The 25,283-nt window shown below is 37.0% G+C and overlaps 3 protein-coding genes across 4 annotated transcripts in view; 2 read left to right on the top strand and 1 right to left on the bottom strand.

The window, feature by feature from the left end:
- The first annotated feature begins 2,891 nt into the window (after window positions 1–2,891).
- On the top strand, window positions 2,892–4,082 carry LOC134534571 (uncharacterized). The gene is made up of 2 exons (XM_063373053.1): window positions 2,892–3,197; window positions 3,954–4,082. Exons 1-2 carry the CDS (start codon window positions 2,904–2,906, stop codon window positions 4,080–4,082), a joined length of 423 nt encoding a protein of 140 aa, XP_063229123.1. The 5' UTR covers window positions 2,892–2,903.
- Window positions 4,083–5,064: 982 nt separating this feature from the next.
- LOC134534119 (ionotropic receptor 75a-like) lies at window positions 5,065–8,129 on the top strand. Its single transcript, XM_063372194.1, has 3 exons — window positions 5,065–5,294; window positions 5,901–6,112; window positions 7,141–8,129. Exons 1-3 carry the CDS (start codon window positions 5,147–5,149, stop codon window positions 7,411–7,413), a joined length of 633 nt encoding a protein of 210 aa, XP_063228264.1. The 5' UTR covers window positions 5,065–5,146; the 3' UTR covers window positions 7,414–8,129.
- A 5,178-nt stretch (window positions 8,130–13,307) lies between these two features.
- The window catches only part of LOC134534118 (cytokine-like nuclear factor N-PAC), a 107,137-nt gene continuing 95,161 nt past the window's right edge, over window positions 13,308–25,283 (bottom strand). For both annotated transcript variants that reach the window (XM_063372193.1, XM_063372192.1), the window contains 5 exons: window positions 20,449–20,559; window positions 19,997–20,098; window positions 18,720–18,882; window positions 17,849–18,028; window positions 13,308–14,180 (listed from right to left, as the gene is read on the bottom strand). In XM_063372193.1, the coding sequence (XP_063228263.1) occupies window positions 13,981–14,180; window positions 17,849–18,028; window positions 18,720–18,882; window positions 19,997–20,098; window positions 20,449–20,559 (756 nt within the window). In that variant the 3' untranslated portion in view covers window positions 13,308–13,980. The remainder of the gene's footprint in view (window positions 14,181–17,848; window positions 18,029–18,719; window positions 18,883–19,996; window positions 20,099–20,448; window positions 20,560–25,283) is intronic.

The raw sequence follows: 25,283 nt of genomic DNA, 5'->3' as shown, positions 1-25,283 counted from the left end.
AGCCACAAGTTGGTCAAGTTCTTGTCGTCGTCCAGCAATATGTGGGTTTTCGCACCTGCAACTGACCGACAACCAGCGACACTGAGCACAGTCTCGCCCCAGTCTTACTACCGCACTGGGGTTTATCTGGATTACACGTGTCGTTCAGGAAACGAACTACTGTTTCTGGTGAGTACCCCATGCCACGTGCACAGAGGACAATTGGGTGTTGTAGGCCCTGTCGCACTGTCAAATGTTCGCTTCCAATACCTTCCAAATATGTCGTGTAAAATACAGTTTGAAGGTTATGTCGTCCCCGAAAACGTCACTAGCGCAGCCACTTTTTTGCTTGACAATTTGGATGACTTGAGTTTCCATCAAATATTTTGCATATAGGACGGAATATAAAATAAGTTGGATATTTGATGTTATCGGCCAATCAAAATTGTGCTTAGCGAAAACGACATCCGTTTCCGTCTCAATGATTCTTTAAAATTTCGAAGAGCACATGGCCGATTAGAGAGGATAAAAAAGTTAAACTAAAATAATGTTAATATGCGAAAACAATTTGTTCGTTTAAATGAAATTATGTTTCAATGTCTTTAAAAAAAACCCTCTGAATATTAATTTCATTTGCATAACGAATATTATTGCGATTTTAATTTATTCATGTTCAAAAATTTAAAAAATGCACAAACATAATGTGTTAAAAATTTTCGTCTAGCACTGTAATAAATATATGATTTAATTTCAAAATTGAGAGAAATATTGAAAAGTTTGAGCCAACTCAGACCAAAAATAAACTTTGATAGTGTTGCATGATTTAAACCATATAGGAGGTTATCTGCCTAAATATATTCGATAGAGAAAATTGGAAGCCATTTTCCATCCAATACTTCCCCTCCAACTCATTGTCAAATATAGATAATGGAGACAAGTATTTGACAGTGTGACAGTGCCTTTAAGGATAAAGTTTCAATATCACGAGGAATTGCCAACTGTAGGACTTCAAAATAATATAAGAATCTGTTGGAAACAATGGGAATGTACCTAATGAATATCATAGTTACAAAATAGCACTAATTTAACAAAATAATTTGAAATAATTTGAAAGTTGATCCTTCATGCTGTAACTAATACCGTGGGCACTATAATAAAATTTAAAAAAGAATATTTTTAATTTAATATTAATAATAAATAATTACAACATGGGATATCTAAAAAAAAAAATGGCAAAAAATGACGAAGGATCCTTCCTCTATGGAAGCCACCTGCCAAGGCAGATATTAGATAGGAAAGCCTTAGTTTCACAGACGAGAGAGCCAAACGCCCGCTCATGCATCTTCGGTTTTTTAAATTTTTGTTCATTGTAAAAGGTTAGGTTAGCTACATATTAAAAAGTTATTAGCTAAGCAATCATAAAATGATTTTACAGTATTTTTAATGTAGCTATACTTACCTAATATAACCAACCATCCACAGTGTTTTAAAGTATTTATAATGTAGCTAACCTATCCTAATCGACAAAAAAATTTAATGCCACACCAGTTTATACAATGATAGCACAGGGGAAAAAAAAAAGCGAGCATGAACTTCGGGCGTGGCTCTCTCGTCTGTGAAATGAAGGCTTCCATATTAGTTCAGCCAGTGTGATTTCATTGCAGCCATCTTGGATCCGCCATTTTCTTTTCGTCTGCCAGAGGGTGCTGCCATCATATTAGTTTAATTTTTGCCTGCTAGAGTTAAAACTTATCCATTACCTAATAACTAATTAGGAAAGAATGTCCAAATTTCTTACACAAAATTATTGTTGAACTCTAAGTTCCAGGTTGGTTTAAAAATGTTATTTAGGAGAATTTATTTATTCCAATTTTCCAGGGGAGGCCTCCCTAACCCCACTTTTCTTTGGGGACTAATCCATACCCACAAGCCTCTAATATATTTAGGTATTAAACAGGGGTGCAACAACAGGGGGGGGGGGGGTAAGGGTATTTTGACCCCCCCCCCCCCTCCACCCTTCCTCCGAAACCTTGAAGCGGGGGCAAACAGGGGCAAAGAAAGTGCTGTGTAATCAATTTTTAGATAATAAAACTGCTTAAATAGAACCATTTTCCACCTTGAAATACAAATTTTTCCCGGGGGAGGACCCCCGGACCCCCCGCTTCAATAGGGAGGATCGATGATTCTTTATAAAAAGGTATATTGCCCCCCCCCTTTCGAAATTTAGTTGTTGCGCCCCTGCGTGTAAATGATGAAACAGCGCTCAGATGCCCATGGTGCTTTTCAGAATAAACTTGGAATCTCTGACAGGGTTTGCCAGTCCATGGTGCAACCACATGGGTGTAACTTCCAATATAAATTGTTAAAAGTACCTACTGTGATAGGTATGTTATAACGAACATTGGTAACATGGGCTTTCCTAAGCACTTCGGTGCTAATCTTCAAAGAGCATATTTTCACCTTTGTCTTTTCAGAAATATTACCAACCTCTCACTAAGTAAGTTTCTAAGAATCCTTTACAGTTATCCTTGAATCTTGCAGTAGCAAACACTTCAAAACACATTCGTAAATATTAATGTAATAACGGTTCATGTGCGAAATGTTATGTCACCCATTACAAATTACTCTAGCAGCAAACGTAATTCACTGGTAAATTAGAGATAATTTTGAGGTAAAAGAAAAAGTTTCACAATCACAATTACTAATTCCATAACACAAGTCGACAATTAACAAGGTGAAAAAATTAATAAATTTATTTCAGTTGAAATACGTGATTAAAGCAACTTTTTAACGATGTTATAAAACCAAACTGTAGCACAAGGGTTGTGGTCTTTTGAGTTCTTAGATTTGCACGACTAGTTAAGCCCAGTAATGTACATACAGAGTACAATCTGTGTGTGTTACAGAATTCGCAGCGGGAGTACATGAACGGCAGCCACCACTGGCTCGTCTTCTCAGACACTCCACTAGTGCCTGTAGAAGTGGACAAGCTGAGACTGCGGCTGGACAGCGAGCTGGTATGGGTGACCAGGGAAAGTGGTTCGGGCACCTTCACCTTTCACGACCTCTACAAGATAGACCACAACTGGCCTGTGGTTGACACAGTCACTGGGACCTGGCACATGTCCACCGGTCTTCGGTACAACCTCGCCCAGTGGAAGTACCACCCCAGCCGCAGGGGCAACTTGCAAGGACTTAATCTTTTGGGAGTTTTAATTGTGAGTATGCTGTTAACAATTCAACACTTAACAAGTTTTTATCTTCAAGTTAAACCGACTGGCTCTCTAAGGTTACAGCATCTGGCTGATGAGCCAATAGTCTCGAGTTTGATTCCCAACTGGTTCGGAGATTTTTCAATGTGCAAAATTTCCTATTGAAGTCCAAACCCCTTTACTGCGAAAAGTGATGGTGAACCACTGTAGTTTCACCACACCAAGTCCAACCAAATCACACCATACTCATGTAGGCCTACCGTGGCAATGGCTGGGGTAAAAAAAACTTTAAGGATGACCACTCCACTATCACATCATTAAGTATCTGCCTACGGCCTGAGTCACAAATATTTAAATTCAATTAGAATGATTCAATTATAAAAATTTTTATGGCCAAAATTTTGTTAATAGGTTTGAAGTGGTTGTGTTATTTTCTAATTTAATTTTCATACCATGCTAGAACATTATTTAAAAGAAAACATTTTGTATTATTTGTTAATAAATTCAATATTTCTAAAGGCAAAAATGTAAAAGTACAACAGAAATTATATTCACATAGGTTAATCATAAAAAGTTTTTACCTCTGGTAAAAATTCTCATTGTCAAAGTCTAATTAAGATATTTTTAATAGCACGAATCAATACCAAAATTTTGGGTGTTTCAACCTTATGTAATTATGGTTTAATTTATTTTGACATTTGTGTAGTTCTTGAACATATTTTGGAAATTATGTGGATGTTAGTTAAACTGATATTTTTTCAGGTCACCAATATTTCAACTGAAAATATCCATGAGGAAATACTTAAACCAGAAACCAAAGATAAAGATTTGATGGCAGTATATAATTACCGGGTTAACATGCATATCAGAAGAATGTTTAATTTTACGTGAGTATGATGGTCACATTGCAAAATATTTGATATTAGAAATTCTTTAATAATATTGTGACATGTTTGACAATATTTGGCAGGAATAACAATAATACCTACTTCCTACATTTGTATGACTTGAAGGGAAGTAAGTATATGACTGCAATAAGAAGTTTTTTTTTATTTTAAATCTACCAAAATAAGACATGTTAAGAATGTTATTTGACCCACCATTTCTAATGAATAAGTGCTGTCACTATATTTATCTCAACATCTCAGAGTTAGCATAAAAAATAAGACCTTAGTGGGTTACTTCAAATTATTGCCAAAAGTTTTTTTTAAGAGAAAAATTATTTTATTGCAGTGTGACTGTTGTTACGACATCAGAATATGGATATGTAGTCGCTGAAGGAAAGTACGAAGGAATGGTGAAATTGATAGGCGACAGAGAAGCAAATATAACAATTTCGAGTATGATAATAAACAGCCAAGTAAGACTCGACTATGTGCATTTTATTGCTGGACCAACATGGAAGTTCAGGTTGGTGAATTTAGTAATATTCTCCTAACAACTTTAATATAATCCTAGCATATATTTCAATTGAAATATTTTGTCTCTGAAGTGTCCATATGCTATGTTAGTGTAATAAAAATTTCCTTTCACTATAGAGGCTTGATTTCCCACTCATTTCCTTTCTTACCATTATCCTCCACTATTCAAAATACATGAATTTAACTTCATAAAATGACTGATTTCATCCCTTATCTTCCAGTGTCAACAGTGTCTTTCAAATTCACTCAGTGTAACCTAATATCTTTCCATTCCATCTAGTACCATCGAAAGTCATCAAGTACAATGCTATCCAGAGCCACTGGCATCACCCGAAGTCAACTGGTACAATCCAAAGACCCCCAGAGTAGTGCTACCTAGATTCATGCCATCACTTAATGTCATCGAAATCCACTAGTGTCTCCTTATGCCTCATGTCACTGCGCAGATTGGCCGCGATATTCCGGCATCCACCAGTGACTGGAGGGTACGGTGCATTGCTTCAACCTTTCTCGCCGACGCTCTGGACGTGCGCAATGCTCATGTGGCTGCTGATAGCGGTGTTTCTGCGACTGATGTCGTGGATACAGAACACTGTTTCCCAGGACTACCACGAGGACATTGACGACAGGCACACCTGGAGCGACGTCATGTTGCTGATTGCCGGAACTTTAGGAGAACAAGGTAAGGTTATCGTATCGTAAAAGTAATTGCGCTTTTACCGTAAGTCACCTCCTTTGAACTTAGTATCATGAATGTATAATGGAAAGTAAACGATACAGATTTGTGGCACCTACTCAAAGTCAGACGTCACTTTTAGGATGAGCAAGAAAGGAAAATATTCTCTCTGAAGACAGTGCAACAGTGGGACTCAATTAAAAGGAACATTTATATAAAGAAACTGAATGCATGGGTGGTAGAACATATATGTATTAGGCTTTTCACTAACCCAAATCCGAATAGGATATCCTATCTCTCAGAGATGATTATATTTCAAGTATATTACAACTCCCAACATGTATAATAACTGATGTAATATTGTAGCCAAAGAATATTTATTTATTAGGTGTTTTAGAAGCAGAACCCATATATAAGGATAGGCACAGAAAAACCAGCATCATCACATGCCAATGTCTCGGTAGCAATTTCAATTGTAATTCAGACTTTGTCTATGGATACGCACAGTTACACTTCAAGAGATTTATTTTTCTTGACAGTTCAGTGCAGAAGTTCAAAATCACGAACCACCCTCAGACTGGAGTCGGGTCGTCTGCCCTCCCCGCTGCGCAGGCTCGGACCTGAGCTCGCGCTGGGTCACGTGGCGGCTGGTGTTCCTCACGATGCTGGTGCTCACCGTGCTGCTCAACAACTACTACGGCGCCTGCGTGGTGTCCTCGCTGCTGTCCGAGACCCCGCTCACCATCCGCACGGTGCGCCACCTCATCGACAGCCCGCTCCGGTTCGGCGCCGAGGACAACAACTACAACAGGAAGTTCCTGGAGGTGAGCCCCGCGCGCAATCTAGGAACGCGCTCCGACCCATACAGCAAGGTCGGAGTTCGCCTGGGGGCGGCCCCGGAAAGACTTCTCGGGGACGGTCTGTCGTACAAAGAAAGGATGCGGTTGCAAAACATGACGTTTGATAAGTCGGAGGTTGGCTTCGGAATATTTACACATTTACCGTCTCAAATAAAGAAATATTATACTATCATACAAATTTTGAGTTAAACACCTGAATTAAAGTATTCAAGTTAACATAAATACACCCTTAAAAATAAAATAAAAATATAAAGCCACAATCGAGTTCGGCCGACAAACTTCGGCTGCAAACTCATCACGAAATAATAAGTTGAAAACCTATGCAGCAATCATGGCTAGTGTATACACCTTAAAAGTTGGAGATGAACTACATTTTTTTATCACAGATAATGGAGAAAGTACTCACGATGGAATGCTGGGTGTATTTATAATATTTAACTGAACAAAGTTTTACAAACGCTGCAAAACTTATCGCTGTTGTAAAATGATGTCATTTAAATAATTTTGTTTAACACCACGTCACTCTTCATTGGTGAATACTGTTCACGAATTCAGAAGCAGATGGTGCTATAGGACCTGCTTGACCTCGAAAGTTGAAGTTCCCTAGCTCTGGTCACACGGATTCAGCTCAACTCGACTGCGCCACCAGCAGCAGATATCGTAGGCAGGGCCGTCGACAGAAACAAAGTGCTCCAGAGGCAAATAATTTTGTCGGGGCCCCTTCCATATTATCTGATGTACAAATTTTAAAACCACACAATTTTGAAAACAATCTTAAGACCATAACTGTAAACGTGACTGACGAATATAGCATAACTCGAAAGGTTTCCTACGAATCCCATTAACAATAGACTTGCAATTTTTTGTCTGATCAGGGTGAACTCAAAACCTTAAAAAACAATCTTGACCCCCACCCCTCTCGACGGCCAAGTCCTAGGTCACGTGAACGTACCGACAGATCAGACAGGACGCGGATGGCGGTCTTGTCGCAGTTCGACAGCGACCCGACGGTCCACGAGCTGTACCGGAAGAAGATGGCGGGCCGGCGTGACGTGTACTCCTCGCGCGAGGAGGGCGTGCGCAAGATGCTTCGCGACCAGTTCGCCTTCCACGTGGAGGTCATCACGGTGTACCCGCTCATCGAGACCACCTTCCCCGACAGCGAGAAGTGCTCGCTCACAGAGGTCACCGTGTACCCCACCGTCAAGAGCTACGTCAGTGTGCCGTTCAAGTCCCCCTTCCAGGAGATACTCACTTCCGGGTGAGGCTTCATCTGTCCCACACGCCACATAGGTCATTTCCTTTCCTTGTCAAACTATTGAGGGATTGTCCTGGAAATTCATCCTGATAGCTCTCTTGGATGTTATGTTTCGTCTCATAAGTTCTCAACGGATATGTAACGTAATCAGGGGCGCAACAACAGGGGGGGGCAAGGGTATTTTGCTTCCCCCCCCCCTCTTAAACCTTAAAGTGGGGGCAAACGAGGGCAAAGAAAGTGCTGTGTAATCAATTTTTAGATAATAAAACTGCTTAAATAGCACCATTTTTCACCTTGAAATACAAATTTTCCCGGGGGAGGACCCCCGGACCGCCCGCTTCAATAGGGGGGATCGATGATTCTATTAATAAGGTATATTGCCCCCCCTTTGGAAATTTAGTTGTTGCGCCCCTGAACGTAATATTAACTAAGGGTAGTAAATATTTACGCAAGTAAGTGTTCATAATTATCATTAACGTGTATGACAGTTTACCACTTGAGAATAACAGTTAGTAAATATCTGGTGATAAAATAGGTCATTCAACAACAAACGCAAGGCAGCTAACGGAATGAATTCAAAGAAAATGAAATAAATTGTTCGGCAAGGTTAACATCACGTCATTCACGTTCTGAATACCACGGATGTTTTTTTACTTTATAAGCATTAAAAGTTAAGTTTTGTTGTCAATTTTGTGCCAAATATATTATAAACATTTGCGAAAATGTCACAGCACGATAAGTTTAGAAAACAACAACCCCCACCCACATAGTTGGGAAATGCACACAATTTTACTTCCATGGTCCCATTTGTGAAATATCTTCCCCTCCTCCTAAATATCTGGGATTAACATTTACACCAGATGGTGAAGTAGGGAACAGTTTAGAAACCAGTCTTGTGTTCTGTTATTGCTGTCAATGCAGGCACACATAGTTAATTCGTTTAGTATTTGTCAAAACATTTGCTTTGATAAAACACAAAAAGTTCATAACCACTGGATAATAATTACTTATTTGATGTAACTTACTGTGACCTGGGACAGAGAGCAACCACTTGCCCCTCCTTACCTCCCCCCTCTGCACACTGCGCGTGCAGACAGGGGAATTCTGTAACTGAAGCAAGGTCATCAATGCTTGGTTTGGGTTTGTAAACTACTCAAGGAATGCAATGATGCAACAGTGCAAAATGCAGCAGATACAGTCGTTTATAAAGAACACAAGTCGCAAGACATCACCATACCACCAACACTATAAAACAATACTTACCCTGGGGTTCTTTTGATAATTCAATTTTAACAAACAAATAAGAAGTCAATAAATTTGATTTTTAAGTTATTTCATATCACTGTGTGAAAGTTTGAGTATCTGTCTTTAAAAAGTTTTTGAAACACCGCTTACATTAAGGCCATCAAAACCGGATGCCAAAACGCAATAAACACTTGCATTGCACTATTGCGCCTTGGGTAGTTTACAAAGCGGTACATGCTTTAAAATGTAATTTCTGAACATTTTCCACCGGCCTTTGTGCTGTTTCATTTCGATTCCGGCCGGACAACTTCGTGCATCATCCGAGAGTGATTCTAGCGCAAACATCGTAAGGCATGTACACTTGTTTGGAAAAATGGAAAGAATTATTTTTATGATTTGAGAGTAAACAAGTAGTAAAATGTAGACTCACCGCAGCCGACCTGCATAATGTAGTCGGATGCACACCGGCTTACTGCGAGAGTGTACAGTTCCGGGTAAGGCATGGATGTAAATTTGGAAAAAGATTTTGATTTTTAAAGATGTGATAAAGAGTTTTGATTGCGGATCTGAGTCTCTGGTCATTGGCATACGCAATAGATCAAATAATTAATAAAATATAAAGTACACTCACAGCTATCAGTGCAAGGGCGTAGCTAGTTGATAAGAATGCCATGGCCAAGAACTTGACACAGTCAGGTGCAGGCAGTAAGTAGGTTCTGTGCTGTGCCATAATGAAATATCCTATGAAAATAGCACACCCATTTACTATCATAATCTAGCAATGAAAAAATGTATTCATCCTTTGCACTAATGGTTGCAGTTACTGAAAAAAGTTTCAAACAAAATAATTCTGGTAATCTAATATTTAGAAGATTTATGAACAAAATTGAACGGGCTGGATATTGCATCTATTAAGGGAGTAATATATTTTTTTGTTCTGCAAACTTATTTTTGTCACCCTTTGCAGTAAGGATTAATAGTTGAATCGGCCCTGCAACAAATGTTTACAGTGGTATCCATTGCCTTCTGCAAAGCAACACCTAACCTGATCCCAAGATTTGACCAGTGGAAAATCTCTCGATCTGGCCAGAAATGAAGCCTGGGACTTGACTCCATGAGCTCTCATTACATTTTTTTCACTCTGCTATATTTTATATTTAAGAATTTAATTTGCACTGTTCCCTTATGATAGAAATTCAAATAGGACACAAAATATTTGGTCAACATGTGTGTTTGATAAAACCCCAGCGAGCCAGGTGGAGGTGTTGTATGAAGTCTCTCTCTGATCAGTGGGTCCTGTTGAATGCAAGGTGCGATGCATTACATTCCCCAGTAGCCCCAACACCGCCCTGCAACAGAATATGTGATTGCACCCTGCACTGCAGTTAACACTTGTCAGACAAAAACATCAAGGAAGAATTCAATTTGAGACCACATGAATTTAAAGTAGCGTCTTGACGACCTTGACTGCAGCGGTCGCCCCATGGCAAATCGACCAACAAACTGCTCGCAACAGGAATAAACACACTAAGTCACACAGCACTCTGCAAGGAACGTGCTTGCCCGCAGGATGCTCCGTCTGGGAGAGACTGGGATCCTAACACACATGAACCTGGAGCTGCTGCCCCAGAAGCCGACCTGCTCATCGAAAGGCGACCTGATAAGCGTGGGGGTGGTGTACGTGGTCCCTGCATTCGGCATTCTACTCATCGGCGCGCTTGCGTCCGTCGTCATCGTGGTCCTGGAACGTGCGTGGCACTCCAGGAGTTGCTAGCATCTTGGGGGCACTTCGTGGTGTCTCGTGGCGCTAACCTAGTTGACCGTGTCTTGTTGTGGAGCCTCCCTAGTGTATAGTGGCTTGCAGCATTTCCTAGAGTCGAAAAATGTCTCACTGATAGCGTCCCGTAAAAGTTCAAGTCAATAGTTTCATGTGTAACCTGAAGTGTCAATTTTAGGTTCACCCCCCAACCTCCTACTTACTCACAGTCACTTCACGACATTTTAACTTTCGGGGTGACCTTGCATGTTTTACTTGCAGGAAGCAGTATGGCAGGTGGCCTTACTGGGAACAAGATTCTCTCAGGTCAATCAGGTCAAGTTCTCTATGCCAATCCTCTCGAGGAAGTGTCGTGAAGTAACATTATTCTGCTGGGTATTTTGGTCGATCACCTTCTTCTGCATTGTTTTGTTATTTTAAGGACAAGAAATAACTTTTTTTATTACATTAAATATAGCTATGATCATAAATTTATGTGTGATTTTACTTAATTATTTTTGTTAAATGTCACAGGTTATGTGAAGCACATCCTTATTTAAAATCATGTGTTTAAACCCATGCAACCAAGTTACTTTTATCTCTCACCATTTGTGACATCTCAGGTACCTCACGTAGTTCTCTTTGCCAGTACATATAATCCTTACAACTACTAGAGAGAAAAAGAGACGGCAAGTAAAACAAACCTAGTGTCTCATGATGCTTCTAGAGTCGTTATTTAGTAGCACTTCCTGAGTCAAAAAATGCTTCGTAGTGCTGAGTCACTAGCGTAAATGATACTTTCTGAGTCGCTAGCATCTTGTGAAATTTCTGGAGTCAATTGTGTCTCATGGTACTAAATGATTTGATATTATTTTGTGAAACTTAAAATATTCCTAATTTTGAAGTTTGACTAAGATTAAATTGATTATATTATGTCAATAAAGTAAATTAAAGAAATTTTACCTCATGAAAATTATTATGCAGTTAAGTAATTTCATTTCAAGTGTGGTTTTTTCACATGGTAGTTTATGTCTTATGTAAAGGAATATTAAAAAAAAATACTTATTTAAAATAATAAATTGCATTGATGGTTACAAATTGAAATCATGCTCAAATCTTTGTACTTTTCATGCTTTGATGTAAAATTATTACTCTACCCATTTTATTTTTTTAGGTATTGCACCAAAGACAAAAAAAATTCTGAAAATAAAGAAATATATTATCCCTAATGAGTGTGGTTCAATTAGTAAATAAGCTAATATCCAACTATTATGTAGTATGTTAAGCTTTAAGGAAGATCACCTGAGACAATTTTTTCCCTTTCTACTTGAAATACAATCAAGTGTTTAATTCCAGCATTTGGATATTTCTTTATTTGTTAAACAAAAGGATTAACTTTCTTCTTTGCTAAGGGGTTAAACTACAGTAGATCAACAAACACATTAATGAAAAAAAAAAGGAGGGAGAGGGAGAGGGAGAGAGAGAGAGAGAGAGAGAGAGAGAAAGAGAGAGAGAGAGAGAGAGAGAGAGAGAGAGAGAGAGAGAGAGAGAGAGAGCTTGAGGTCTGAAACTAAACTGTGAACAAACTTTTTTTAAGCAAAGCAGAAAGAAAAATTTTAACCAGGCTTTTTTGTTTAAACTACAGTAGAACCCTGTTATAACCATTATAGCAAGAAAAGTTACACGCAGGGAATATCAATTTTGCACTTGCCAGTGATTGAATATTTTACCAATGGACCCATCAAGCTATCTAAATAAATTTAATTTTAAAACCACTGATCAGTACAATCGATGCTTGTATTTGCTTAAACCAAGCAAATAATTTTTCAGCTTTATGGTGCTTCCAGCTTCTATTTTCTTTGTCTTTACACATGCCAAATTCCTGTAAAATTCTCACAATTCACAATAGTGTTTACACTGGAAATGCCTCAGTATTCCTTCGCCACTTGAACATGTGTTTTTTTGCGAATTCCCATCCATGAATGAAATAAATTCAACTCTTATTCACAATATGAAAAGCTTTGTTAATTTTGTGCTATCGTGTAATTGATGGCAAACTAAAATATTGTAGAACTACTTACCTACATTTGAAAACACACCAGAATGTCAAGGAATGGAAGGATTTAATGTTTTGTTTTCCAAGACAAATGTACCAACAGACATGATCTAGGCCTTTGATATATAAAATAATTTTTCTTTCTTTAATTTTAGAAAACAAACATTATAAGCAGGAAATGCATACTCCGTGTGTGTGCATGCAAAAACTATGTCTGCCGGTTTCACCAATTTAAAATAGGCAAGAGTAGTTGTAGCTATTAATTCAATATTAAAATATGATTTTTTTAAAAATGATTCGTAACAGAAACTATTTTTTTATTCATTTTAAAATGAACCACATGCTACATTGTATATCTTGCGTCAGAACAAACTGGACGAATGCTATTTGGTTTCCATAGCATGGTGCCAGCACATTTTGTTGTATATTAAATTTCCCCCTCAATGCATCTAATGCAAAGAACAATAATAAAGGTCACATAACAGTTAAAATATGTGAAAATCTATTGCAACACAGTCAGAAAAAAGTAGTGGTAAAACAAAAGTGCCAATTTGCCGAATGATGCACAGCTGTGCTTCAGTAGTTTCTTAAGTTTTTAGTGCCATAGTTTTCTGGAGCCTAAAGAGTTACCCACATTCTGAACCAGAGTGCTAGCCAATACTGATACCTAAATGCATGCAACTGTCTAGGATGAAAACTAATGCAAAATAGAAAAACCTTTAATATCAATAGAGCAAAGAAAAATGATTTTTCAATGTTCTATATAAATATTTTATGACTTCAACATAATACCCAACAGAAAGTAAATCTCATATTCAGGAAATTAAAATGTCTTCACTAGAAATTGTTTTGGTCATCATAATTGTTTTATTTCTATTGTATACATAATGCAAAGATATTGATCACGTGCTGTAATTTCACTGTTAGCACACAGAAACACATACATGATTATTTTTTAAACTGCCAGTTATTCTGTGCACTCACTGCACATTCTTTTTCATGTTCACCAAGTGTTTCTACTGCTTCATAGCCAACATATTTCTACCTCACACTTAAAATGAAAGTGAACGACAAAGTGCCAAAACACCTGTCCATAAACAGCATTAAATCAAGATTTCATTATCGTCTGTGAAAAGTACATCCATAACAAAAGTCAATATTTATAATAAACTCTTTCAAATCAGTCACATTCCATAAGAAACCTTAACAATCCTTTATCTTAGCTGTCACAGGTGTCTTAACAAATTTTATAATTTGTTGTGTAACATTTGTAAATATTTGCTCCTCTACAACAATATCCACATTTTAATCCAGCAAACAACCTTATTTTTTTTTTTCATACCGACATCCTCAACATTTTATTTTGTACCGTAGATGTCCGCTAATGAAATCGTGTTCTCTAAAGTCTGACATCGACATTGATTCTATGGTGCTATTGCAATTTTTTCTTTTTAAAAATACAGTATAAAAATAAGTCCCTAAGGTAAGTTTGAGGGAAGGGGCCCCGCGGCCGGCGGCTAGAAGCGGGCGCGGATGTACACCGCCGAGGCGTCATGCTCCCCGTAGCCCAGGCGCTTGGCGTGCTTGAACAGCTCGTTGGTGGTCGCCGTGAGAGGCAAGGGCTGCTCCAGTTGGTCGCCCATCATCAGCGACAGCTTCAGATCTTTCTGCATGTGCTGCAGGGGCTGGTGCGTGGGGAACTGCCCTTCCACGATCGCTGCAACCAACAACCCCTACTCAGCCTCCTGCCCCGCTGGGTGCCGTACCGGTAACTTTTTATACTGACAATCATCCTACGTCAAGGGGAAGATTACACGTTAAGAGATTTTCCAAGACCATATAAACAGCATTACTACAGTTTTACACTTAATCATACTATGCTTTAGCAAGACATAAAATTCTTATGTCCTAAAAACTGTTGAAAACAAGATGGTATCTCTCAGTTTCTATCTCACAATGTTCATGTATCAAATAATTTATCATTATACAAAATATTAAAAAGTACATACATAACTGAATAAAGCAATTTCAGCAGCCACTGATTTCAAACGTAGAACTTCATGTTTTAGACGTCAAGTAGTAAAACTATATACTTATCTGCCCACCACATTGATTCTACACCAACGTGAAAATGTTTTTTTTTTATTCCCAGTTTATGTGGCAGTTTTTTTTGGTAACATTTGCCCGAACAAACTGTACATTCCCTCAAACTTGAATGTTCATAATTTATGTATTACTTAATTTTACTGTCAAGTGTTTTGAAAACAAGCCACCAGGATACACACACAATACATAACAGTTATAAAATTCATTCTGTTTAGTTGCTGTTAATTTGGTCATATTCATGAGCATAATCATAAAGTAATTACCTAATTATTTAATATTTTTTATCTCACTCGAAAAAACTCAACACATTACCCTATCAAAATCATTTGCATCCCCCCCCCTCCTTAATATTTCAGTAATTATTGATATAATTAATTATATTGTATATAATCTTAGAAAATAATTATAAAACATTAATCGATTCATGACTCAATAAAATCTAATCTTGTGCTGCGACTACAAACAACATTGGTATTACATTGCCTACAAAAACTGAAACTAATTATTTACTCACAATCACGAGTACAGTTGGCAGTACATAGGTAACTGCAAAACTCAACACTATTCTGTATAACAGGGGTTTTGTATTGCGTACGAAAATTCTTAAATAAATTGCCGGTAAAAAATACAGAATAAAAATAAGCCACCAAGGTAAAGTTTGAGGGTCTTTTAAAATATTGCTCACATTAAAAAATATTGTTTTAGAGCCCACTTATAAATTGAAAACCATATCACTAAAAACAGCAGTTCAGTTTAAGACCCTTGCGTGATAAATGCTACAGAATTTCCTAATAAAATTTTTCTGTCCCATATAGGTACAACAAATTTATATATATATATATATATATATATATATATATATATATATATATAAATATAAACACACACACAATATTTAATTAATTTGATAATAAAAGTTTTTTCTCATTGTCCACAGTACTATTATACTGACATTTATGGGTGTTGGTTTTTTTTTGCAGTAGGAGAATTAATTTTAAGGTATCCAAATAAATCCTTTAACTATCATTATATTTCAGCTAAACACAGGGTGTCTACCAGATCTAGTAAATGAAATTCCCTGATTTTTCCAGGTTTTCCAGGTCTAAAACTGAATTTTTCCAGGTTTTCTGTAACACAATTACGACATTCCACAAAACTGAAAAAACTGCATAACAGTACATTGACGGGTTTCAAAATATTTCAACTCACTTAAATTATTAAAAAAAAAATACCTTCTTCCAGACGTGGTCAAAGTGACTCAATTGATGGCAAATAAAACATGCTGCTACAAATATTTCACACACTTACTTTTTGCAAAAACATAAGTAAAAGGAAGCTCCCATCAATTTCGCAGTGACTCAACTTTTGCGTCTATTGCACTTGCTTCAGAACGAGCCAAATCCAACACTCGAGTCTTCTTCAACTGCAATGCCTTGATCTCCTCTTCAACTCTTCTTTTTCTGCCTTCTTCTTGTCTGTAGCTTCCTTTTCTTTTTGTTTTGTTTGCAGGGCTTCCTTACAACTAGCATTTATTACATACTGTAACATGGACTTGGTGATATCAACATGCTCTACACCTCCAGAACGTTGAACAAAGTCGTACATCTGTCTTTGTGCGATCAGTATTTCTTCCTGCAAGTTTTCAGTCAGCAGATTAGAATTCACTGAAAATCCTCTTTCCAATGATGCATTTCCATTGGAAAGTACCAACATCATACTCACAAACTTTAGAAGGCCTGTTTTGGCAGCTACTGTATGGGCCTTAAGGATGAGCATCCACAATTGATCAAAGCGCCAGTCTTCTCGAGAAAAAGACGAGAACAGTGCTTCAGAATCTTGCGAGGAACATACCAACTGATATGATCACTCAATGTTATCAGCTTCTTGTCCTTATAGCCACTTGTTTTGAAGAAAACATTCTAAACTGTAATTCACACGCTGTTTCCTCACACCCAAATTTAAAGCCACAGACGGACATAAGCAGGAAATTCCCTTGGTAAGTTTGTACTTCAGGGGACTTTTGTCTTGAGTTTTTTTACCATAACCTTTAGACAAGTCCTAACATAATTTTTCAGTAACAGGACAGACTTTAATGGTACTTTCTCTTACTTGATGGCATGGCATACTGCATAACCCAACTTGATATTGTTAGCAGTCAATAGATTTTCCTGATTATCTACATCCAATTGAGATACATTGCGTTTCTCCCTTAAGCTCTTCAGTACCTCTGGTTTCAAAAACTTTCCTGCCAAAGCTAATAAAATGTCTACCAGTGAATCATAGAGAAAAGGTGCCATGGGTGCTTCACTTTGGAACATTGTGAGAAACAATTCCAGCTCTGATGCCAGAGTAGAAGAATGTCAATTTTACTTCTAGAAGATTATCTTCAAGAGCACTTTTCACTACACTGAAAGACACAGATGAAATAGAAACTTCACTAACAAATTTCTTTAGGTGGGGTAAAGTTTTCATGGCACGCTCAGCAACTGCAGTATTCCATCTGATTGCACAAAATTTCTTGGAAAAAAGCTCTGATCCAGTTATTCTAATGTAATCTGCCCTCCTTGCAGGTACATGCATAAACAAATAGTAACTGTGCCTGAAAAAACTAACAACATCCAATTGTATAGCAGAAATTCCAGTTTTGAAAGCACCATGGACCGTATGAAGTCCACAGCTACCAATTTCTAGCAACGATTGTGAATCTTCACCAAAAGTGTCTGTGATATGTATTTTCAAAGCTAACAAAAATGCCCAGGTTACGTTGAGGGCATCCATAGATACTTAAAATTAAATGCACCTGTCGGTATAATCTGAACGTGGAAAGCACATGCTGCAGTACGTACATCAGCAGGATAACAGACCAGCTTGAACCAGTTTGTATCACGTGATTTAACGCCACTTCCGAATTCTATGGTAAATAAAAGAAAATGGACGTGGGAACTGTTCGTTATTTTCCATCCAAAAATAAAATAAAGGGACGCGATACACTTGATGCTACATCAATGCAAGCAGATCAATAAACAAAAAACGTATTGACAACTACAACCTACCAAACAAAAATTCCCTGATTTTTAACAAAATTCCCTGATTTTTCCCTGATTACAATATTCCCTGATTTTTCCAGGTTTTCCAGGGTCAGTAGACACCCTGTAAACATTTAAAAGCATCATCTCCAGGAAGGGGTGAAAAATCTGTATGATTCCTGTGGAAAGGGGTGGGGGGTGGTGGTTCACAATCATCCTCCATCAGGCCCCGGCGGAGGAGAGAACCAGTCACCTTTGCCCTTCTCCAGGATCATGGGGCAGGCGAGGGCGGTGAGCTCCAGCACCTCCATGACGTCCTTCTGCTGCAGCCCCGCCCGGTCGGCCAGCGCCATGCCCTCGGCGAGCCCCGCCAGGTTCACCCCCGCCACAAGTTGCAGCACCAGGTTCATCTTCGAGCCGTTGCCCACCTCTCCTGTGCACACACAGTTACATTTTTTTTTTTGACGTCACAACGTCTAATAAATCGATGAACGCCGGCTGCACGCACGAAAAAGTGTCCCATTACGCTGTGTCCCGTTACACTCATTGTTCCGTTACGCTGTGTCCCGCGAGTGCAGTATTAATAGGTTATGTTACAATTGACTAAAAAAATTATGGTGATTCATATAATTGATGATAGACAATTTGATTACAGTATTTATTTATATGAAAACTTGCTTATGATTATATTCAAATTCTGTAGCTAAACGCCAGTTTTTATAAAATTAATTACAAGTCATCCACACGTGAACTGTTTCGTCGACTGTTTATAAAGTGAAGTGAAAAGTTAATGTGGTTTTCATTGCTTATTACAACAACAATTTCGGCAATAAAGGTTAATAATTATTCTTGCATTTTAAAATTCTGATTACTAGTATAATTTCAAGTATTTATTCTTTTATTATTAAAATAAAAATGATTCAATTTTATTCATAAAAGTATGCAATCAAATCATCAATGTTTTCTTATGACGTCATGTTAAACTATCGTCCGTAAATAGACTTTACAAACATTTTTTTTTTTTTTTTTTAAAAAACTGTATCAACTAGTCAATTAGTACATAAATTAGATACCCTTCAAAATTCATAACTATATTTCTGATGCATGTGGAAACACTAACTTACCTAAGAAAAATGAGCTCTTGCCCATAGCCTTGAAACAGGTTTGACATGAATCAAATAAACTTCGATCACCGGCGGCTAAGATGACCAACGTTCCTTCTTCTGCTTGGGTCTTACTGCCTTGTATCTGTGCTTCCAGGTAACGTCCACCTTTGGCTACAATGCTCTGTAACAAATGGGGTGATTAGAGATGACGAGGGAGGGTCAACTGACAATGGATCACTGAGGGAATGAATTGGCGGGGGAAATGGGGGTACCCCAAGAAAACCCACTGGACTCATTTCAAACTGCCCAATTTTCCCACTTGTATCATTCCAAGTTCAACCTCATTGGAAATCTAACGTGAGTTAACTTGGCACTCAACCTCATGGTCCGTAACCCATTTTTACTGTACAAAAGTGGAAAAATCATCATTTTTAATTGAATTATTTCTAAAAGAATTTCAATAAATTCTTATAATATAGCTTACAATGGGGAAGAATGTTTTAAAATAATTTCATGGACATATGCCATTGCTGCTAAACCATCAATGGAGTATGTCTATGAAATTGTTTTATATGAAAAACATCAAGTTTTATATTTGGGCACCAATGCTGTTATCTCTTTAAACATATTTAGGATGCAATACTGGTAAAGTATAATTTAACAGTAAATAAAAATTATTAAAAAAATTTCAGCTAAAACAAAGCATCAAGAAAGACAGTATGTTTCAAAATGACTCATACAACTACACAAGCATATAATGACATGAATTAAGATATAAGCTTCAGGTGAATTTCAAAACATGTATATAATAATGTAAAGTTTTTTAATTAATTTTCACAAAAAAAACACACACTTCAAATTGCTGGTGCCACCATTTAATGCTTTGAGTGGTAGGAGGTTTACTGCTATTTTGTTGACGTAAATCACATTGAAGAGTTTTAATTGAATCACACTGTTGCCACGGAGAGTGCAAAATGCTATTTGTTGCTGCGTCGTTACAGTGACAGCTGGTACTGCTAGCATACACATACTGTGTGGAGCGAGATGGCAGCAACACAGCAAGAAAAAACATTTTGCGTTCTCAGTTTCAACAAGTGTGAGTCATCGTTCAGAGCATTCAACGATGGCACCAGCAGTTTGAAGAGACTGGCTGTTTTGTGAAAAGTAAATTATAAATATGCAAAACAGCAACAAATTAAAAAAATAAACACAAATGTCCTCTTAAAAATGACAAGAAACTGAACTAAAAATATATGTCCACCATACAATATAAGTGACTAAGTGATTATACTTACCTCTGAAATATCAATAGATGTTTCAGAGTCAATACTGGTCATCTCAACATAGCCCTTATCCGTTGACATTTCAGACACAACACCACAATTTCCAAACACAATCTAAAAAGACAAACAAACAAAACAAATGATTAATTCTCAGAATCCTACCACTTTCGCAGACAAAACACACTCACTCTCACATTAAAATAGTACTGAAAGATAAACAGTGGAATCTATTATAAAAACATGATTTTTTTTTCACAGAAAAGATTAAAGATTTCTTAGTCATTAAACACAAACTAGATCTAAATTTTAGCACCAAATAAATCTCAAGAAAAATTTATACTAACAAGAATATTTAAATCATCATAAAGCTAATATTTGCAGAGTGAATTAATCTTAAGCAAAGTTTAAGCTGCATATATTCACTCAGTAACACAGTTTACAAATGATTATCACTGTAGGCGTACCTCCTTTGCAGTGGCTGGGTCGGCTATACAGGAAAACGTAATGTCGGCCATGGAAATGACATCAGATGGGGTTTGGCCTTGTTCTGCACCTGCCCTCACAAAGTCTCGACACTGAAACAAGAATTCAAAAAATAAGTACTAATTGCACAGTAAATTATACACACAAAAACAAATTACTGTCTATAACAATTTGGGTATTCCCAATCATTTCAGCAATTTTTTGATCAAAATATACATACATGTATTTTAATTTCAGATAGGTTAAGATGTAAATTTAAAAAAAATTGCAATGCTTTTTTAGAACTCAGATTAAATAAATATGCCAAAATGATTAAACTTTTAGCAATTATATAAAAATATATTTTTATAATTATAAATATAATTTTTTTCTTACCATAAAAAACATTTTGCATTGATTTTTTTTGCACTGGAAGTATGTCCTATGTAAAGTTTTTGGTTGTTTTTTGAGCATTAATTTACCCCATATTTTTAACATGTATCAAAATTGGGTTTAGAGCAATACCTCACAATTGCCCCACTTGGGATAAACATGAGGATATTTGTAGTTTTGTAGTAATGGAAACTTTTTTAAAACATCAAAACCATGTTAGTTTGATACATTAGAGACTCTCCTAATATAAATAAAAGAGTCAACACACTACAAGGATTCCTGTTCTTCCAACCATTTGAGAGAGTTATGTATCATTGGCCATTTTCCTATTTCCAGTATACAATGTGCATTATGATAGTGAAAATACTTTTTATATTATTTATTTAAGTATGATTAAAATTTTAGTATACAATAGCATAGTTATTTTTTTTGTACAATCACCTAAATTAAAAATGATATAATTATAGTTGCTTTGTTATTGACATAATTTATTCTTTTCCATTAAAATAACAAAAATTTCTACTTAAATTTAAGTTTGATCCAAATTTCTACTTATATTTAAGTTTGTAAACACAAATTTCTTATTTGTGTAGTTTGTAGCAGCATTAATGGCATTGCATGGACAACAGTCAAGTTGAATACACAAACTACCAACGACAATCTGCAGTACTGTACCAAAGTATTACCCACAAGTAAATAAAGATTCATTCACTGAATCACATCATTCAGAGACTCGGAAATTAAAAGAGGCCTTGCACTGGTAATTACTGGTAGGTATAACTAAAATATTAGCATTTAAAAAATACCCATCAAAAATAAATGTTTAGGGGAAATTCCAGGTAGATACAATAAGCAGTGGGTCTGAATTAGAAATGTAAAATGAGATAATGATTTAAAATATAAACACAAATATTTAACATGAAATTTCTTGACAACCAGTGCAGTAAGTTTAAATGATGATGTCATCAGAGCATATTTAAAGTGGGGAGCTTGATGATGGAGAGGGACGGGTCTCAGGAATGGGAGGCTCTTGATGGCATATTTGCATACTAGCATAATCACATACTTGGCCATACTTGCCCACTTGAACACTTAGTCACTACCCAATGGGTCAACTTAAAAAGTCAAGAGATGACAGTGCGCTGGGAAATCGCAGTGCCGGACTAGCAAGTAACCAGGTAGTCGAAATTAATAAATAAATTGTGTGACATACGCCCTTTCAGATTACAAAATGCCAGGGAGGAAATTCCAGTTTCGGTAAACATAAGTAAAAGTTTAATTTATATTTTTTAAAAGAGCAAGAAAAAGTGTAGGAATTACGTTAATTCCCGTTCCAATCGCACACAATCGAGCTTTTAGTGCACGCACACAGCGCTGCAGCACTGGAGCGGACGAAAACGCCACGCGGCCAGTATGTAATGAATGAGTGGTTCCAGTTCCCCCGACAGATGGCAGCTCCGTGCGCAAAACAAAATGTCTGCTTTAACCTTGGCAGGAAATACCGTTACTCGAAAGTCGTCACGCACAGTTTCACGCTTTGTTCTGTATTTTAAGAGTATGGCGAAATAGGGTATATCAATTTCTGTTATTAACTAAATTAACATACTTAATATTGATATAATTCTTGCGCATTCAATCTTATATAAAAAAATATATTAGTAAGTTTAACTAAATCAAAGAACGGCACAACTTTATGCTCAAAATAAAATCAAATACCGAATAACCATGCTATTAACTTTTATCATTTTAATACCACTATAATATGATACTTCTAACTTTCAATACACACAACTAGCATTACACACAATCTCGGTGTCTTGCAATATTCGACAAGAATCAAAATGCATTTCTTAGTTCGTCTAATTATGTGGAAGTACATGAGGAAAACCAATATAATATATATATATGACGTTCGCGCTTCTATCCGATTTCGCAACAAAACATTTCAGAATTAATTCCCCCATGAAAAGCAGAGTGCAGCGGGCCATTCGTAAATAGTATGGTACGTCAAACAAAAGTGAAACGCAAGTAAAACTTCCGGGAGGAGAAACTGTAATGTGTCAATGCTGATATGGCGTGCCAAAGCGTATAAATATAACATTTTGTTGTTGCAACATTCACTGAAAACATAATTTATCCCTAATTTCCGGTACACACCAAACGACATGGAAAATACTACCATGCGTGTTATGGGGCCTACGCAGACACAAAATAAAATATATTTAAAAGTTATAAGTTATTTTCGTTGATCACACACACACACATACACACGCGTTCATAATTTTGAGGGTCACGGTTGGGGGAGGGGATGGGGTCTTATCGAAACCAGTTTGGCATACTCTTGTGAGCAACAAGAAGTAACGATTAAATCTGGGAACATTAATTTTATACGAACACACTATTGCAACTAAATATTTTACACCGTAAAATTACATTTACTGCAGTGATGAATTACGCAGGACCAAACGTATTTGTTCGTGCGGTGGTTTACTGGTAAAAACACACTAATAACTGTATAGAGAATTTTTTTTCAAGTAGGTATATTATAAAGTAACATAGAAATAAGATAATTAAGCTACAACATAAGTAATTACAAGGAGGCGACTTGCAGTGGTATTAATTCGGTGAAAAGAATGACGGATAAAAAAAAGCAACACGAATGAATTAGTGATGACGTTCAGGCTTTGTTCGCGTGGACTGCACCTTTTAGAACATGCTGCGCCCCAATATGCAGAGGTGAAAACACGTCGTGGGTGAAGAAAGTACAAGGGGTGTAAATATTAACACCCGGACGAATGGAGGTGGTAAAAGGAAATATTTGTGTTAAAATGGTTAACATTACTGTACTTTGTTTAATGTAAAAAAAATATTATAAGATATGAAGTATAGTTTAGGTTTACTTTAAAATTACTTATGTAAAACTAATGTTTTCTCTCTTAGTTTCTTCCATTTAAAATGGTCGTACAAGTCGTTTCCCCTTAAATATTAGATTTTGCTAAGTACATTTACATCACGTAACTACGTAATTAGAAGTTCCTTCCTATCCACACCTTCTAAGCCTCACACACCACCTTCCGAGCGAGCGTAGGAAGTGCAAAAAGTGTGTAAAAAAAAAATTTATGGCTCACGCGAACACGAATGGGCATGAACGTAAACACACCAGTCTAAAAATACGCTAACACATAAAGATGCAATGGTAGGAAATGGGAGAAAGGGCCATTATTTTTTAACAAAACAATTGGAAATGGTTAACCATACAAGCTATATTTCGGGCTGTCGCTACAGCAATCGACTGCGAGCGGCGACATAAGACGCGACTGCGGCACGCGTGGCGACAGTGCAGCGCTAAGTGGGTCGCCTTGCGCGGGTCGTATCTCAGGCAGCTGGCGCGCGGCGCTGCCGGGCGAGGCGCGCTGTCACTACCCGTGTCGCGCGCTGTTGCAGCCCGCCGCGCGGCGTTGCCAAGTCTGGCGCGCGATCGATAACTCGCGCTTCCCTTCCACGCTGCCCGTCCTCGTCATGTTATGCACGGCGCGGCCAAGGTCATCGAGGCAAACCTCGTATTTATTTGTACCTACATTTCTTCCGGAATACTTTTACTACAAAACTATTTTTTTTTCAAAAATTATCATAAAAATGTTTTTTTTAACGAGCACGTTTAGGCATCTATAGCGCTTTTGCATTTTTGTTTCGTCTCAATATTTTTTAAACATATTATATACTTCATATTACCGAATAGCGGTAAAAAGATTCACAAGTGTACAGAAGTATTTTCACTTAAGTAACCTTCCACGGCTCGAAAATAACATGTAAATATTTTGTGTCACAAAACACAAGAGAGCTATCAGGATAAATTTATAGGAAAATCACAATCAATTAAAATAACCGAATCGGCGTAAGAGTTCACATGCTAAAAAAAAAATTAATCTTTTTTGTCATAATTTACACTTCTCTATTTTGTTTTTATAAAGGTTTAACATAAAAATGATAAATAAAAATGCTACCAAAGCAGTTGTGATTTTTTATTCGTCGTAATGTTACATATTTTATTTGAATATATATATATATATGAATGCTTAACGAACACGTGGTCGATTTAGGATATCGAAAAAAAAAGTTTCAAACACGTATTTAGTCGGTGAACCACATACGAAACAGCACTAGTTATTTCAAACTAGAGCTGGAAATATATATTTTTGAAGCGTAATTGCTAAGCAGAAGCACAAGAGTTTATAAACACGCAACAAGACACTGCATTGTAACAGACAGCTGTAAGCGGGTATGCCACGAAAAAAGTCCTCTGAATGCTATGGCAGCTGGTACCTTACGTAATGTACTGTAGAATTTTTACAAATCCGCTAACAGTTTTCATAACAGTTTTTGGTCGTGAGAAAAATTTCTGTGTGAAGGTTTCCTACTGGATGGAAATTTTAGCCGAAAAGAT

Source organism: Bacillus rossius, chromosome 7, assembly GCF_032445375.1.
Source record: "Bacillus rossius redtenbacheri isolate Brsri chromosome 7, Brsri_v3, whole genome shotgun sequence".
NCBI lineage: Eukaryota > Metazoa > Arthropoda > Insecta > Phasmatodea > Bacillidae > Bacillus > Bacillus rossius.
This window is presented reverse-complemented; position numbering and strand designations above follow the sequence as displayed.